The sequence below is a fragment of the Stegostoma tigrinum genome, chromosome 18 (genome assembly GCF_030684315.1).
Source record: "Stegostoma tigrinum isolate sSteTig4 chromosome 18, sSteTig4.hap1, whole genome shotgun sequence".
Classification (NCBI taxonomy): Eukaryota; Metazoa; Chordata; class Chondrichthyes; order Orectolobiformes; family Stegostomatidae; genus Stegostoma; species Stegostoma tigrinum.
In genome coordinates this window covers 9,879,002-9,896,146 of record NC_081371.1, presented here as the reverse complement: position 1 = coordinate 9,896,146, position 17,145 = coordinate 9,879,002, and the positions used below count along the sequence as shown (strand labels likewise).

The window sequence follows — 17,145 nt, the reverse complement described above, 5'->3', positions numbered from 1 at the left end:
GGGGGAGAATCATAAGACCATAAGACATAGGAGTGGAAGTAAGGCCATTTGGCCCATCAAGTCCACTCTGCCGTTTAAAACATGGCTGATGGGCATTTCAACTCCACTTCCCTGCACTCTCCCCATAGCCCTTGATTCCTTCTGAGATCAAGAATTTGTCGATCTCTGCCTTGAAGGCATCCAACGTCCCAGCCTACACTGCACTCTTTGGCAATGAATTCCACAAGCCCACCACTCTGGCTGAAGAAATGTCATCTCATTTCAGTTTTAAATTTACCCCCTCTAATTTTAAGGCTGTGCCCACAGGTCCTAGTCTCCCCGCCTAACGGAAACAACTTCCTAGCATCCACCCCTTCTAACCCATCTTGTAGGTTTCTATTAGATCTCCCCTCAACCTTCTAAACTCGAATGAGTACAATCCCAGGATCCTTAGCCGTTCATCATACATTAAACCTACCATTCCAGGGATCATCCGTGTGAATCTCCATCGGACATGCTCCAGGGCTAGTATGTCCTTCCTGAGGTGTGGGGCCCAAAATTGAACACAGTATTCTAAATGGGGCCTAACTAGAGCTTTATAAAGCCTCAGAAGCACATCGCTGCTTTTATATTCCAACCCTCTTGAGATAAACAACACCATTACATTCGCTTTCTTAATTACGGATTCTATCTGCAAGTTAACCTTTAGAGAATCCTGGACCAACACTCCCAGATCCCTTTGTGAATTTTCTCACCATTTAGAAAAGTTTAACTTATTTGCTTGAGTTAACAGACAGGTTGAATATAATGCTGTTGGTATGATGTACATGGCGTTCTAAGAGGCGTTTGATACAGTGCCGCTCAACAGCCTTCTTAACGAAAATAGAGCTTGTTGACTAAAAGGAATGAGAAAACCTTGAAAATAGGAGAAGTAGGCTATTTGACCCTTCAAGCCTGTTCTGCAGTCCAGTATGATCATGGCTGATCATCCAGCTCAGTACAGTCTTTCCACTTTCTCCCATACATCTGATCCCTATATTCCTAAGCATTACATTTAAAACATTTAATATTTCGATCTCGACCTCTCTCTGTGGCACAGAATTCCACAGGCTCACCATTCTTTTTGGGTGAAGAAATTTCTCCTCATCTCAGTATTAAATGGTCTACCCTGTATCCTTCGCTAGTCACCCCGTGGTTTTGGATGCTCCAGTCATTGGCACCATCCTTCCTGCATTTATCTCATCTAGTCCTGTTTGAATTTTATATATTTTTGAGGTCTCCTCTCAGTCTTCTGAACTCCCATGGAACACAATGCTAACCAACTAAATCTATCCTCATGTCAGTCCTGCCAACCCAGGAATCAATCTGGTAAACCTTTTGCTGCACTTCCTCTGAAGCAAGGACATCCTTCCTCTGATAAGGAGACCAAAACTGCACACGGTGTTCCAGCTGTGGCCTTACCAGGGTCCTGTACAATTTCAGTAAGATATCCCTGCTCCTGTACTTGAATCCTCTTGCTATGAAGACCAGCATACCGTTTGCCTTCTGCACCACTTGCTGAACTGCATACTTCATATCAACAACTGGTATATAAAGACACCTGATTTCGAAAGCTTTTGAGAAGATTTGTAACTCAGGTTGTGGGTGAGGTTGTAGACTTGCTCACTGAGCCTGTGTGTGTGTGTGTATATTTGCAGACGTTTCGTCACCCAGCGAGGTAACATCATCGTTGCGCCGTTGATAAAGCATTGGTGTTCTGTCCCACTTGTCATTTATAAGCATCAGTTTGCTGGGCAGGTTGGCATTACCTCCACTTCTGTTTTTCAATGGTTTGTATATCGGGTCCAGTCAATGTGTTTGTTGATAGAGTTCCAGTTGGAATATCAGGGCTCCAGGAATTCCCTAGCATGTCTCTGTTTGGCTTGTGCTGTTGTGGGTGTGTTGTCCCAGTCAAATTCGTGTCCTTTTTTGTCTGTTATGTATTGAGACTAGTGAGAATTGGTTGTGTTTCTTAGTGGCTAGTTGGTGCTCATGTAGCGTTATTGTCAGTTTTCTCTCAGTTTGGGCTGTACAATATAACTAAGAACCAAAAGAACTGCGGATGCTGTAAATCGGAAACAAAAACAAAGTTGCTAGAAAAGCTCAGCAGGTCTGGCAGCATCTGTGGAGGAGAGCACAGAGTTAACATTTCAGGACTGGTGACCCTTCGCCCAAAACGTTAATTCTGTTTTCTCCTCCACAGATGCTGCCAGACCTGTTGAGCTTTTCCAGCAACTTTGCATATCCCAACAACAACAAGAACAAAAGCAATGTTTCTCACAGTGCTTGCATGGTATTTCATATATTACATTTAATTTTATTGCCGTGTGTGGGATCCTTTTATGTTCATCAGTAGCTGTTGCAGGGTGGTTGTAGGTTTGTGGTCAACCCTGATACCTTGGGGTCTGAGTAGTCTTGTGCTCATCACTGATATGTCTCTGATGTATGGTAGGGTGACTAGTGTGTCTGGCTGTATTGTGTTTTCTTGCGGTCTGTCACAGAGGTAATGGTAGATTGAGCTTTTTGGGTATCCATTCCTTTGTATAAAGTGCTTCTGTTCTGATTTGTGCATTTCTAGGTTGCTGCAGCGTGTTGTGGCTCGTTTTAAATAATGTCCTGATGTAGCTCTGCTTTTGGGTGTTTGGTGCAATTAAATGTCTGGTCTGTATGTGTGGGCTGTATACACTAGTCTGGAGTTCTCCATTGTTCTTGTGTTCTACCATTATGTCTAGGAAGAGTAGCCGGTCATCGTTCTCCTTTTTTTGAGTTTTATTCCAGTGAGGAAGTTGCTTTTGTGTCAGTGGGTTTCTTCTCATCTTGTGCATTTGCTGATCACCAAGGTTTCAACTACATAGCAGACTGAGAGAGGAGCGCTGTCTGTTCTAAGCTTTGCATTACCGCTTTTACGTTGATTTGTTTGAATATAGTCATTGAAAGTGAAATGGGTCTCTTTGGCCAGGTCAATGTTTGTGGATGCTGATAAAGGTATCATTATCGCGTCCTCTTCTATTCTGATGTCCTTGATGGGGAGGAGTGAATGGAGTGGGTAGTGTTGTCTACTAACTGCCTGTTTTTGTTGTAGCTCTTTGGCTAGTGTATATGTTGGCATGCCTGATAGTGAGACAGTGGGCCTGAGGGAGACCCCTGACTTGTGTACCTTTAGAGAGTCTGTAGAAGTGAAGTATGTTAGATCCCTCTGGCTTCTTTTTTTTTGGTAGTCTGTCTTGCTAATATTTGTTGTATTCTGATTCTGTAACTGTGGTGGTGGGTCTATCATCATATGTTGGTAGCTGTTGGTATCTGTTAGTAGTACGTTAGCTTTCTCTGTGTATTGGGCTCTATTAAGGATTACTGTCATATGTCCTTTGTGTACTGGTAAGATTGATATTTCTGTTTTTCCTAAGTCTTTCCAGGGCTTGCTTCTCTTCTGTGTGAAATGTGTTCCACTTATTTGCTAAATGTTGGGACGATGGTCTGTTGTATTTCTTCTGTGAGACCATTGCACACTAGTGTCGATTCCAGTGCAGCCAGGAAGTCAGTGTGTTTTTGGCATCTCTGTAGTTATAATTCAGTCCCCGTACTTGCTACCAGGCATGCCAACATATAGACTAGCTGAAGCACTACAACGGAAACTGAAATATTTAGAAGACAACACTACCCACTCCATCCATTCCTCCCAAGAATTCCTCAATGTCATCAAGGACACCAGAATACAGGAGGACCAGATAATGATATCCTATGACATAACAGCACTATTTACTTATATCCATAAACATCTACCTAGCCAAAGACACAGCTGCCACACTGGACAAAACAGGAAGGCAGACACCCCACAACACCAACAGCATCAACAAGGACAGCACCCTGAAATTGCTGAATCTTTACCTCACAGCCTATTTCACCTTCAACAACTGTATATTGAAACAAATCCATGGAATATTAATGGGACCCTCAATATCAGGACTGATTGCAAAAGCGGTAATGCAGAGGTTAGAACGTACAGCGCTCCTCACAGTACGATCCAAACTCTGGTCTGCTATGTAGAGGACACCTTCGTTATTATCAAATGCACAAGGCTAGAAGAAACTCACCAACGCATAAGCAACATTCTCACTGGAATAAAATTCAGAAAAGAAGAAGAGAACAGTAAGTGACAACCCTTCCTAGACATAATGGTGGAATGTAAGAACAATGGAGAACTCCAGATGAGTATATACAGAAAGACCACACGTACAGACCAAATAATTAACTGCATCAGCAACCACCCTAACACCCATAAACAGAGCTGCATCAGGATATTATTTAAATGAGCCACAAAACACTGCAGCAACCCAAATTGCGCAAAGCAGAACAGAAGCATCTTATACAGTTATTAAAAGGAATGGATACCCAAAAAGCACAATCTGCTGTACCTCCACGATAGGCCACAACAAGAAAGCACAACACAGCCAGACACACTAGTCACCCAACCGTACATCAGAGACATATCAGTGATGCCCACAAGACTACACAGATCCCTAGGTATCAGGGTAGCCCACAAACCAACAGCTACTGACAATCATGAAGGATCCCATACCCCAATTGATCCAACTAATGTAATATACAACATACGATGCAAGCACTGAGAGAAACATTGCATAGCCCAAGCTGGAAGAAAACTGACAAAAAGGATACATGAACACGAACTAGCTACCAAAGAGACAAAGCCAATTCTCACTGATCTCATTACAGATGGACAAAGAAGAACATGAATTTAACTGGGACAGCACATCCACAATAGCACAAGACAAACAGACATGATTTTCCAACTGGACCTCCATCAATACGCATTGAACTGAACCCGTTATCCAAATCACTGCAAAACAACCAGAAGTGATGCCAACCAAGGCGCATAAAAAAACAAGCAGGACATAACACCTACGCTTCACTGGAGGCACACTGACAATGTTATCTGGCTGGGTCACACGATGTCCGCATAAGCGCACACACTCTGACTTGGTGAGCAAGTCCACAACCGCAGCAAAGTGGTAACTTCACATTTACCAACATTATACTTCATCTGTTATGCACTTGCCTGCTTTGCCAACTTGTTCAAAGCACAATGAAACATTTCTGCATCCTCCTCAACAGCGCACCCTATCATCCAACTTTGTGTCATCTGCAAGCCTGGAGCTATTATATTTAGTTGTCTCATCTAGATAATTAATTATTAATATTAGCAATATGGATCTAGGCATGTTTGAATGGCAGTCATGTGTGTTTGTTAATGGATATTCTACAGAGTGTAGAAGGGTTAATATTGCAATTCCGGTGGAGTTGATAATGTGGCCCCTTCTCCTCTTGATTTTTATATTAATGTCACAGACCTTGGTCAACAGGGAAAATTTTCAAAATGTGTGAATAGCAGTGTTGGAAGTATTGTGAACTTGAGTATCTGAATTTCTCCAGTATCTTCATAGAAAAGTGAGAGGTATGGGTTGACAGGTGATAGATGAAGTTCAATATGATTTCATTTGACAGGAATAACAGTATAAAAGTCACGTATCTTAAAGAGGTACAGGAGTTGAGGGATCTGCGTGTATATGTGCATGAATTATTAAAGGTGACGAGGGATTAGAAGAACAGTTTTTCAGCATTTTGGGACTGTTGTGGTACAGGGGTGGTATCCCCACATCTTAACCAGGAGGTCAGGGTTCAAGTTCTACCCAATCAAGAAATGAGCAGAACATAGTTTGACAGTTTCATCAGAAAGTAGTCACTTACAACCATTTCAGAGTAGACAAGAGAACATGGTCAACATCCTAAGTGGTCTTGTAGCATGCTTTCTTAATTATAATAAGCTGTAATTGTACATGGGTCATAAAATGTTTCTTCATGAGAATTTTTATGTGAATGTTAGTTGGTTATTGGGAGCAAATCTGAACTGTCAGTAGCGTTGCTTGCAGTGATTAAAACGTAAAACCATCCACGCTTAGGCAGAGTTATGCAAAGAAACTGTGAAACATTGGGATGCAATGATGTGACTTCTGCGGAGGTTTACTTCGTTGATTTAAAAAAAATCCTGTCTGTAGTTTTGTGGTTTCACCAGAAAGGAGTAAGAACTGGTTTATAAGTTATGGCTGCAACCAATTTTCCTGTTCCAAATGCAGAAAAGGAGGAAATTATATCCTGGAGTATTTCCTGTTGTTGAGCTGTCTTTTCCTATTAAGATTGGCTTTAGGTTTTGGGGATATATTTGTTAAAACATGGAACTTTTAAATCTTTGCGGTTCTTTAAAAATAATTGTTGGACCAAGGAATTGCAGCGGCAACATCTCTGTATGAAAATCTATTTGGCAGCCAGATTATTTTCAGTCATTAGTTGTTTCAGTTTTCTTGCCTCCATTATAGTTACAGGGATTGCATGAATGAGGCTAGACTTTACGCTCCTAGGTCTAAAAGCTTTAGAGCCAAGCACAATCCTATCTTCTGTAATTCTTGATCTCCCCTCCATTAACAACGTCAGATTTTCCCTATTCAAGTCAGAAGATCTGAGGCTTTTAATTTCCACCTCTTCATTCTTCTACGTGTCCAAAGCCTTGCCTACACCCAATAAAATGGTGTGCCTGTGTGGTCAGTTATCCCAATCCCTTTTCGTATATCAATTTTTAAACAAATTCCTATTAAATATCCTTTGGTAAGACATGATGCATAAAAGCTGCTCATAACCCAATATCCCAAAGCTCTAGCATGCTATGTTCTCAGTCACAGCTCTTTTGTGATTTGAATTTGTTAATTATCTTGGGAATGCACTTTTTAAAGATGTATGCTCCTCTCAGGAGATGGTTCAAAGAACCTGATAAGCTTGTAACTAAATACCTTTTTAGAAATAAAATAAGAATTGTAAACTTTTCAAATGCTTTACAAAAGGCATAAATTCCAGATATTCAGCAAAGAAATCAATAAAAATAAGAGACCCTTTTTGACTTTGTTTGAAATTCTCCAACATTTCATGCCATTTATTTTAACTTCAAAAATTATCAGCTTTAAAATTTGGTTTTGTACAGAATTATTTTAAATCACTTTTCTTAGCATACAATGAATTTGGTCAGGCTTTTAATTTTTCCTTTATGTTTTGAAATTTTATTTTTTGCACATTACTGTATAAAAAGAGAAGCTGTTTTCACACATGGCCTGCTTTCTTTTTATCCAATTAGGTGTGAGGATGTGTCTGTTTCTTTCTGGAATCCATATTGGATGCTGCCCACTGGTGTTTGTGCAGTGAACTGCTTTTGGGAATCTGCGTTTAGGTAGGCTTCCTTGTAATTTGTATATGGAATAGTGTAATATACACGCTGGTTTTCATAGGATTAGTGTTTATAGTGTTGTGGAGAAAAATATCTGAATCTAGAAAATAAAACAAATAGTTGCTCATATTTCTAAGACACATGACTGTGCATCCTCATTCACATACAGGCAAATGAATCTGGTATGTGGTGAGGCACTATTACTGAAATTTAGGTTTTATTGACCTTTGTACTGTAGGTAAAATATAGCATATTTCAAATGCTTAAGGGTGTTGGGCAACATAATTGCAGCTATACTACCTCTATAGCATTTTATTGCAGCAAATTTAAATTCAAAGCCTTTTGCTCACTGTACCTGTGCAGAGCATGAAAATGAATTTGGTTAAGAATTGCATGCTAAATGGAACATGGGTATAATTGTAAGACAGGGAACAAAATGCTGGTGTAAGCCCCATCTTGTGATCAAGCTGCAAACGGCGGTTTTATCTCACTATGAACTTGTATGCTTGTATGACTATTTTGGAGTTTTGAGCTCCAAAAGACCACAATATCCTTGGTGTGAGCCTTAACATAGCCTGATCAGTAAATTCTAAGTGAATGAGGGATTTTGTTTGGCTGTCATACTCCTGAGCTATTTTAGCCGCTTACTATATCTAACTGTTAATTGATTGTCCTGTGAGACCATTAAATGATCACTGGGTAAGGCCCTTCAAATGAGTTAATGAATTTGTCAGTTGAGTAGCAGAGCCAGCAGGGGATGACCTGAGACCAGTGCTTGCCGTGAACATGGCTCCAGAAGCCAACAAAAAAAAACCGAGCAAATAAAACAGCATGTTAATATGTGCTAATGACTATTTGCTTTTAAAATAATTTGTTATTTTATGCACCTGCACAGATATCAGCCAAGCTCTCCATATTCCCCAGTGACACCTATGTCAGTGAAGCATACACAAGTGCTGTGTTCATGTCTTCTGTTCTATATCCACCACCTCAGCCCATACAGGTCACTCCTCAGGCTGATGGAACAGTTCTGGTAGCCTCAGACAGTATGTGGCAGATTGACCAGTTTCATGAACACAGCAGGCCGAGCAGGAAAGCTGACGTTTCCGGCCTAGACCCCGAAACGGCAGCTTTCTTGCTCCTAAGATGCTGCTTGGCCTGCTGTGTTCATACAACTTTACACCTTGTTATCTCGGATTCTCCAGCATTCGCAGTTCCTATTATCTCTGATCAGTTTCATGGTCCTTTTGTGTTAACTGGGTATTTACTATTTAGAATTAATATTTTTTAACTTGCTTGGAGTAGAACTGTGTAGTTGATGCAGTCTCCTTTCAGAATGGATCATGTAATAATTTGGAAGGTTAGTCCAGTCCTACCCAGCATCCTGTCATAACCACCCACATTTTCGCCAATGTAAGACCTGATACCCCCTTCAGGCCCCTGTTAAATTTTATAGCATCAATTGATTTGTTAATCTGCTTTTCTAACTCTGCGCACCAGATGCTCATTAAGCCTTAAGCCCCATTAACTCTAATTAGTTAGTCACCTGCATGTAACTTTTGAAAGGAAGAAAAATACCCCAGGATCCAGGCTGCCAGTGCCAAGATTGTATCCTCTGGAAAAGAGTAATAGGAGAAAGTGTATTGTGGAAAGAGAAAAATCACAGCCTTGCACTTGAAATGTGCTTGGACTCCTCGCCCTGGAAGAGACTCTTCAATTCTAATGTTGAGGCCTGAGAATAGCAAGGACAAGACCATGGAGCATATGCACTGCAGCTTCTGAGGAGGTTGAGTTCATGATCCCCTTAAAGGTTGTGACTCACAGTTTGGGAGCCAGGACATACACTGATTGTGATTCCTAGTGTTGAGATTATTGAACTCAACCACGTTTCAGCGTGCCTCAGGATAGCAAGGAAAAAGAAATCATCCATCAAAAATTTTGAAATAAATCCACAGAGGCTGGTATCCCATCACTAAGTCATCCTTTATTTACACATGAAGATTTTTGAGACTGATCTAGCTCCCTCAATGGCAGCTCTGGATGAACAGGATGTCTGATACTCCTGTTCTTATCTGTCATTAATTCCTCTCATTTTGTGAAGTCCACTTGGCTGACCTCATTACAACCTCTACATCCCTCCCACTGTGAATCCTCGGGCATAGGCTTTATTTTAATTGTAGCTGCTCCTGGATCTTTTAGCAGCAGGTCAGGTTGTTCCAACTCTGCTTCAGGCAGCAAAAGCATCGTGCTGGCAACATCTGGTATGTCTGTCTCAGATTCTGAGGTAGCTTTGCTTGACAGAGAGGGAGATCTCAGTTTCCAGGAAAGTTGGAAAGGCTGTCAAGGAGCCGGGCCTGTTTTGCTCCCACAGCGTTTGAGAGTTTGCAGCTTTCACGTGGTTCACATGCTTATCCAGGACAATTGCGTCTACCCAAACTTTATATATCACTGGACCTGACCTTTGTATCCATCATGTTTCTTACCTGTGCATTCCAACAGTTTCTACACCAAACTTCATCCCCTGGAATAAACTGTCTGTCTTGCTCAGCTGATTTTTCTGTCCAGCATTGGGGTCTGACCCGCCCGCCCCCACCACCACCACAAGCTCTGGAAAGATTAGATTTAACCTGGAATAGTGTCTGCTCTCCATTAGCATCTCTGCTGGGGCGATCCCTGTATTAGGATTAGGGGTGGTCCTATAGTCAAATTGCAAACTGTCCCAGTTCCTATCAGTTGAAGCTATAGGTTGTTCCTTTAAGCCTGCCTTCAAAGTTTAGACTGCTATTTCTGCCAGACTCTTGGATGATGGAAGCTGTCCTTGTATGTCAAATACCATTCAACTTTAGGAATTGCTTTAATTCCCTGCTGGGAAGCAGTGGCCTGTCATGTGACCAATGCTTCCAGGCATTGTGTACAGCAAAAGATGTGTGGTGTTTTTCTACTGTTGTCTGTGTTTGATGTGCAGACAGAGTTCATTCATTCAGCCACTTTCAGTGGGTGTCTGCAATAACTACAAACATTGAGCCCATGAAAGGACCTGCATAGCTGACACGTAATCCAGCCCAGGGTTTACCTGGTCTTCGCCATGAATGTGGGTGAGCTGGTGGTGGTAATTTTTATCCTTGTTGGCATGCTGGGTGCTGCCAGACATAACTTATCGTCAACATCTTCATTTTGGATTCCCCTGGATGACCCCAGTGGAGTTCAGCCAGTATCCGGTGGCGACGTTTTATCACTCTTGTTTGCCATAATAATATGTTCTCCTGTACTGTGATCTGGTTTCTCCAGTCCAAAAAGGTTTCAGTTCTGGTTCTGATGGCTGTTTGGTTTCCCCCGTCGCGATCAACTGTTGCAGTTTTGCCGGTAGTGGATCTTTCTGCATCCAAAGCCTGATCATATTGTCAGCTGTGACTGGAAGGGAATAGAGAGAATTTAAAGCCACAACGGACTGTTCCAGTGGCAGGAGCACCGGTCGTGTATCTGCCAGCGGAAGGCGGCTCAATCCATCCGCAGCACCTCGGGTGGTGTTCCAGATTGTAGCCCACCGCTGAATTCAGCTTGAAACTGAGTGTCACCAGCTCTCCTCTTTTTAAGTTAACCTAGCAGGACTTGTGATCAGTTGTTATTACAAATTTATATCCATAAGAGTATTGGTGGACTTGCCAGGATGTGCAGTGTCCTGGATACTAGCTTGTCAGTCCCTTACTCAAAAATTTAGATCTTGTGGGGCTTTTTTGCTCTGTCCAGTCTGCATATTGGCAGCAGCAACAGTGGCTTGCCAGCCTGGATCCAAATGAAAATTTTAACCATTTTTGATGAGTATTAGCTTTGTTTTGGAGTTTGCTGTGGGCTGACCTAGAGACCCTCTGTTTGGGATTTGCCCTGATGGAGGCTTTGCAATTGCCTTCACTCGAGTAGTATTGCCCAAGCTCAGTCGGGCTGGCAAAGGTGTCTACTTCCATCAGAATACGCTGCAACTTGTATGCTTCACTTGCCATATTTTCCAGTGACAAAACTAGTTGTAGTGCCTATTTGAGGCCAGTTGGGCTTCAGTTAGTGGAAGCTTTTGCATAGTTACATAATTAATCCCACATACCGAAAAGGCTGTTAGCATCTCATTAAGGGTTAAACCAAAGTCACATTCCATTGCCAGTCATCTTAACCTGGTCAAAAATCCTGACACAGATTTCCCTGGTTCTTGAATTCTGAGTAAAAACAAATAATATTTCAGGATTAGAGGACACTTGGTGTCGTAATATTCCTTAACTAAATCCGTCAACTCTTCAAAGGTTTTTGTATGTGGTGCCTTGTTGTTTTTCATCTGCCCTGATGTCATTGCCTGTAAGCAAAAAAAATTACACATTCTTTCTACATACTGGGCCCGGTCTTAGCAGGATTGAAGGAGTCAAGCTTATAACATAATGGCATGATGCCAGAAATGCTTATCCTAACTTAAAGATGGCTGTTACAAGCAAATTTCATCAGGAGTGTGCTTTTCACTCATCGCCACTCAAATAACTCCCCAGGGACCAGTATCCCATCACCAAGTCACCACGTACTTGCATGTCGAGAGTCCTTGACACTGCAGCTCCTAAGTGCCAGCACTCGGAGTAAACAGGATGTCTGACGCTCCTGTTTTTATCTGCCAGCTATGGCTCCCTGATTGGGGCTATGGGGCTAAGAATCTGGTTCAATCAGGTGACTCGTACTTTGAGGTCCATGTGGCTGACCTTGTTACAATCACTACAAACAGATTAATCCAATTTTAGTAATTTCTAGATGCTTTTCACTGAGAAGTGCAAGAGCAGAAATAGTGTTATCGATAGAGAAAGTGATGTGATAGTCACGTTTGAGAAGTGAATACAGTATTTTTTTTGACGAAAAGTTGTTCGGAGACGCATATCGTTTGAGGGGTAGGTTTCTCCTTTGAACTGAAGTAAAGGCCTTGGCTGGTTCTTCAGATTCTGCAACAGAGCTTTTCAGCAGCAGTAAGGAACTTCTTTCAGTATCGTGGCCAACAATTATCCATCTGTTTGAGATTTATGCGCTTGGTTAAATTTTATTGTTTTAAAAAAAATACTGATTTGACCATTTCTGTCTAAAGCAGGGAATTAAAAGAAAGTCAGTCATGCTTACTCATTGGGCATACGTTCAAATATGAATTGTTGTGTGGCAAGAATGCCAGATTCTTTTTCCTAAATGACTTTAGTAAAAACATACCTGGTTTGTCACAGTCAACAATGATTACATGGTTGCCATTAGGCTTTTAATTCCATATTTTTTTAAGTGAATTCAAGTTTTATGGTACTTGAACCCTTATGCCATTCATAGCAACCAGAGTAGGCTTTTCAGCCATCGAGCATGCTCTGCCATTTAATGCAGTCATTGCTGATTGAAAACATTTAATGCCTTCGACTCACACTATTCCCATAACCCTTTATGACAATGATAATCAAATATTTGTTGACCTCGACTTTAAATCTACGTGGAGACTGACCTTCCATAGCGCTCTTGGGTCGGCAGTTCCAAAGATTCGTTGCCCTCTGAGTAAAATAGAATTTTCCCTCAGGCCCTAAATGCCGCCCCTTGGTTCTACAATCCCCAAGCAGAGGAAACCTCTGACCTGCATCTACCTGCCTATTCCTTCAAGTATGCTTTAGATATCAGTGAAATCCCATGTCATTCTTTAAAATTCTGGATGTTATAGGCCCAGTTTTCCAAGCCCCTATTCATAGGTCAGTCTTGTCATCTAAAAACAAGTCTGGCGAATGTTTGTTGACACCCCCTCTCTGGCAATGACATCTTTACTGAGATAAGGAGAACAAAAGCGCACACCGTACTACAGGTGTGTTCTAATCAAGCTCCTTTTCAGTTGTTGTATTTTATACTCCCCTCTTTCTGTTCATTTCCCAATTCTGTACAATGTCTTTCTTGATTGTTCGATTGCATATCATGTTGGAAACCTGAATCATTCCCCATCACTGCCTACAGTTACTTTAATAAAAATAACAAAAGCCTTGTCACTCATTCTCACAGTACATCCTGAAGCAGCAACAGCACCATGGGGTTAATCACCAGTCACTAGGTTCAGAACGTAGGCTTGGAGATAAATATTGAGGTGCAATATCACAGAGAAGCAGATTGGTTGCAGTGCACCTTGTGCACTGTATTAAATGCTTTTTTAGCTATCAGTGATTATTGCACAAAACAAGCTTATGATTTCAGTGGGGTGATAAATTATTATTGATAGAGGATTGATTGACTAACGCCAAGTTTTGAGTAATGAAGTGCCCCAAGGATTTGTGCTAGACTCTTGGCAATTCTTTTAAAAAAACAACTATACAATTAAGCTGGATGAAGAAATTGGCTATATATGGTTGTTAGATTTGTTCTTAATGCAGTTTCTTGATGCGAAATAAAATAGTCTGACATGGGAAAATGTGAACACATCCATTTTAGAAGAACAGGAAAGCACTATCTTATTTAAACAAAGAAAGATTGCTAGGTTGTATGGATTAGGTTTTGGACCATGAATCACAAACGCAGTAAGTGATTGAGAAAGGAAACAGCATTTATTGGAAGCAGGAAGGAATGCAAAAGGAAAGATTTGCTTTAGTTGTAGAGAGTTTTGGTGACACCACAGCTGGAGTATTGTGTACCATTTTGGCTGTGCTTCAGGAACCGATTTAATGGCATCAGAAAAAGTCCAGAGAAGGTCCTCTTGATTGTCCGGGGTGGAGGGAATAATCTTACAAGGAAACGTTGGCTAGATTAGGCCTGTATTCATTGCTGTTTAGAATAATGTGAGGTGATCTTCATGAAGTATGTCCAATCTTGAGGGCACTTAATAGAGTAGATGGTGTAAGGATGATGTGAGGAAAGTCTGTGAAACAAAGTTTAAAGATGAGGGGCTTCACCTCCATAAAGACTAAAATGAGAATTTTTCTTCCTTTTGGTCACTCGACTGAACTTTTCTTTCAAAGAGTGGAGACAGGGATCGTTGAATATTTTTGAGGCTTAATTAGGTTTATGATTGACAAGACAGTCAAAGGTTATTTTGAAGTCACACTCCAGTCAACCATGATTTTATCAAATGGTGGACTGGCTCAAGAGGATGTACTTCCATTTGTAATTTGTAAGCTTGAATTATTCCTTCAGGACACCAAAGATAACTAAATAAAATCCTTTTGCTGTCAATTGTCTCTCTGTAGCCAAAGTTCAATCCACAACAGCAGAGCCACTGAGTAGCTGTGTCTCCTTATGAAAGGTCTCCGATATTTATCCAATTCAAAGTTACCACTTACATTGTCTACTGTAGGAAATATTTTCTTCCGGTTTAAAGTGATTTACTACGGAGGACTGAGTGTGAGAAGGTTTTTGGCTGCTGCATTTCTGCTGGTCTGATGAACTGCTCTCTGCCTTGCTAACAGCCCAAGTTTTTTGGTTAATTAACAGCCAATCACTCTGGTAGACAGAAGACCTTGTCATTGGTTTGTGGATTTAAAACCAATTATGGGACCCACAGTTTTTTTTTGTTTGTGTGTCAGATTCCTTATTTTCAAAAGAAGCAGCCATTCTTATAAATTCTTGGGTTTCAAAACTGTTCTTTCTCATTCACAATTTTTTTTTTAAAAAAAGCACAAAAGTGAACTGACAGTCTTTGTTTTGTAATGGACTACCTTTTCCAGAAACCATGCTGGGTGTTCATGATCTAGTCTTCTCTCTCTGAATGGTCTTCCAGTGCATCTCGCATTAAGTCTTTGATCAATTTATCTGTCTGTTAATTCAAGTTAATACACCTGAAGTTATTTCCCCTTTACTTACAAAAAAGAAGTTCGCTTCCAGCCTAGAGAAGTGGCACCTAACTCTTAATCATTTATGATAAAGGTAAAGAGATTTGAGGATTACCTCTTTAGTCTCGGAGCTTTCGAGCAGATGTTGGTTCCGAGTTCAAAATCCTTGAAACACTGTATTCTACATTTTTGCCTTTGCTAATTTATGGCTGTTGAAGCATCTAGCTTCTTTTAATCAAAAATTTAACTGTGCAGGATTTAAATCATAGCTTACTGTCTTTAATGTCAGCTAGTTGTTTACCATGAGTTGAGTTCATCTTTTTCTATTTTAGGCATGTAGTGCCATTTGTTGTAGTATTAACGTGTTTCAAATGATACCTTTTTAAAAGGATGTCATTTCTCTCAAATGTGTGTAAGACCTCAGTTATAAACATTGTTAGTGCCGAAGAATTTCAGTTTTGTCAAAAATAGTGAATAACTTGCATTGAAACGTGCGAATGCACAACAATTGGAGAGTATTTCTTGCTTTCACTTTGTGTTTGTAAAGTAACCAAATCGTAAATACAAAACAGGTACAAAATCCTGGAGAGACTGAGCATGTCTGTTCAGAGTTCTGTTCAGAGTTCTGACAAAAAAGCCATACCAGTTTCAATATTAACTCTGTTTATCTCTCCACAGATGCTGCTGATCTGATGAGTTTTTCTCGCATTCTGTGTTTGTTTCAGGTTTCCAGCATCTGCAGGATTTTAGATCCTAAATACAATTGATTCATATTCGTATAATCCTCGTATAATCCAATTGACAAAAATTTAGTCATTCCCAACTGTCTCGGTCTCTGGATTGTTGGTTCCAAGATATCACTAAATTGATATCTGTGAGAAGGACACTGGGGATATAACTGCTAGTGTCACAGAAAGGAACATGGATTCTCTGTTTGCTTTCTTTGGCATTTGCTGCACTGAATCAGATCTAAAACATTCTCCAATAGAAGTTCACTTTGAAACATCTGAAGAAGGTAAATATGTGTATATGTTTTGCCTGTTCAGGCTCAGAAATAAAGTTTCCAATCCTAATCAGGAGATCCAGGCAATGATTAAAACTGTTTTTGTTGTGATTCCATATGGCTGATCTACTTTAGTAGAGTCCATAAACTGTGGTGTCAGTGATTCAGACTATATGTCTGTTACCTATTTTATGTATATTTCCACCAGTTAACATTAACATACTTTTTGATATCATCAATTTCAGTTGCCCAAAATCAGAAATGTGTTTACCAGATTTAGTCATACAACACAGAAATAGACCCTTTAGTCCAACTTGTTCATGCCAACAAGACGTCCCAATCAGACCTTGTTCCATTTGCCAGCATTTGGCCTATATGCCTCTAAACCCGTCCTATTCACTTCTTGTTCAATTACCTCTTAAATGCTATAATTGTACTTGCCTCCTTCATTTCCTCTGACAGATCGTTCCATACGTGCACCACCCTCTCCATGAATAAGGTACCCCTTGTGTCCTTTCTAAATGTTTTACCTCGCGCCTTAAACCTATGCCCTCTAGTCTGGATTTCCCTGCCCTAGGAAAAAGCTTGAGGAATGGCAGCATTTTAGAATTCAGAAAAGCATATTGCATTTTTAACAAGAGGCGGAAAATAAAGTATAAGTGCAAAATTCTAGGTAACACAAAAACTGTCTGTAAAACTTTAGTTTTTTTTCTCTTCACATATTTTTTGAAGATGAATGTAATTTCCTTACAGCCAGAAAGCTGAGAAAATTATAATGGGGAACAAAGAAATGACAGAAGCATTGAACAGACACCTTGGTTCTGCCTTCAAAAAAGAGGGTGCAAGAAATCTGTCCAGTGTTATGGAACAAAGGGTCTAGTGAAAGGGATGAATTGAAGGAAGGCCATCTTACTAAGAAAATAGTGCTAGGAAATTAATGTGGTTAAAGGCTGGCAAATCATAAGGAGTGATAATCTATATCCCAGAGTGGAGGACTTGGCTTTGAAAACCTTGGATGCATTGGTGGCAACCTTCCAAAATTCTAT

General features: G+C 40.5%; 1 protein-coding gene across 2 annotated transcripts in view; it reads left to right on the top strand.

The window, feature by feature from the left end:
• The window catches only part of gxylt1b (glucoside xylosyltransferase 1b), a 67,377-nt gene that overhangs the window by 16,017 nt on the left and 34,215 nt on the right, over window positions 1-17,145 (top strand). The window contains exon 2 of one of the 2 annotated variants that reach the window (XM_048549626.2): window positions 7,214-7,306. The exons of the other annotated variant lie outside the window; for it this stretch is intronic. Coding sequence (XP_048405583.1) covers window positions 7,214-7,306 — 93 coding nt within the window. The remainder of the gene's footprint in view (window positions 1-7,213; window positions 7,307-17,145) is intronic. 2 annotated transcript variants of the gene reach the window in all.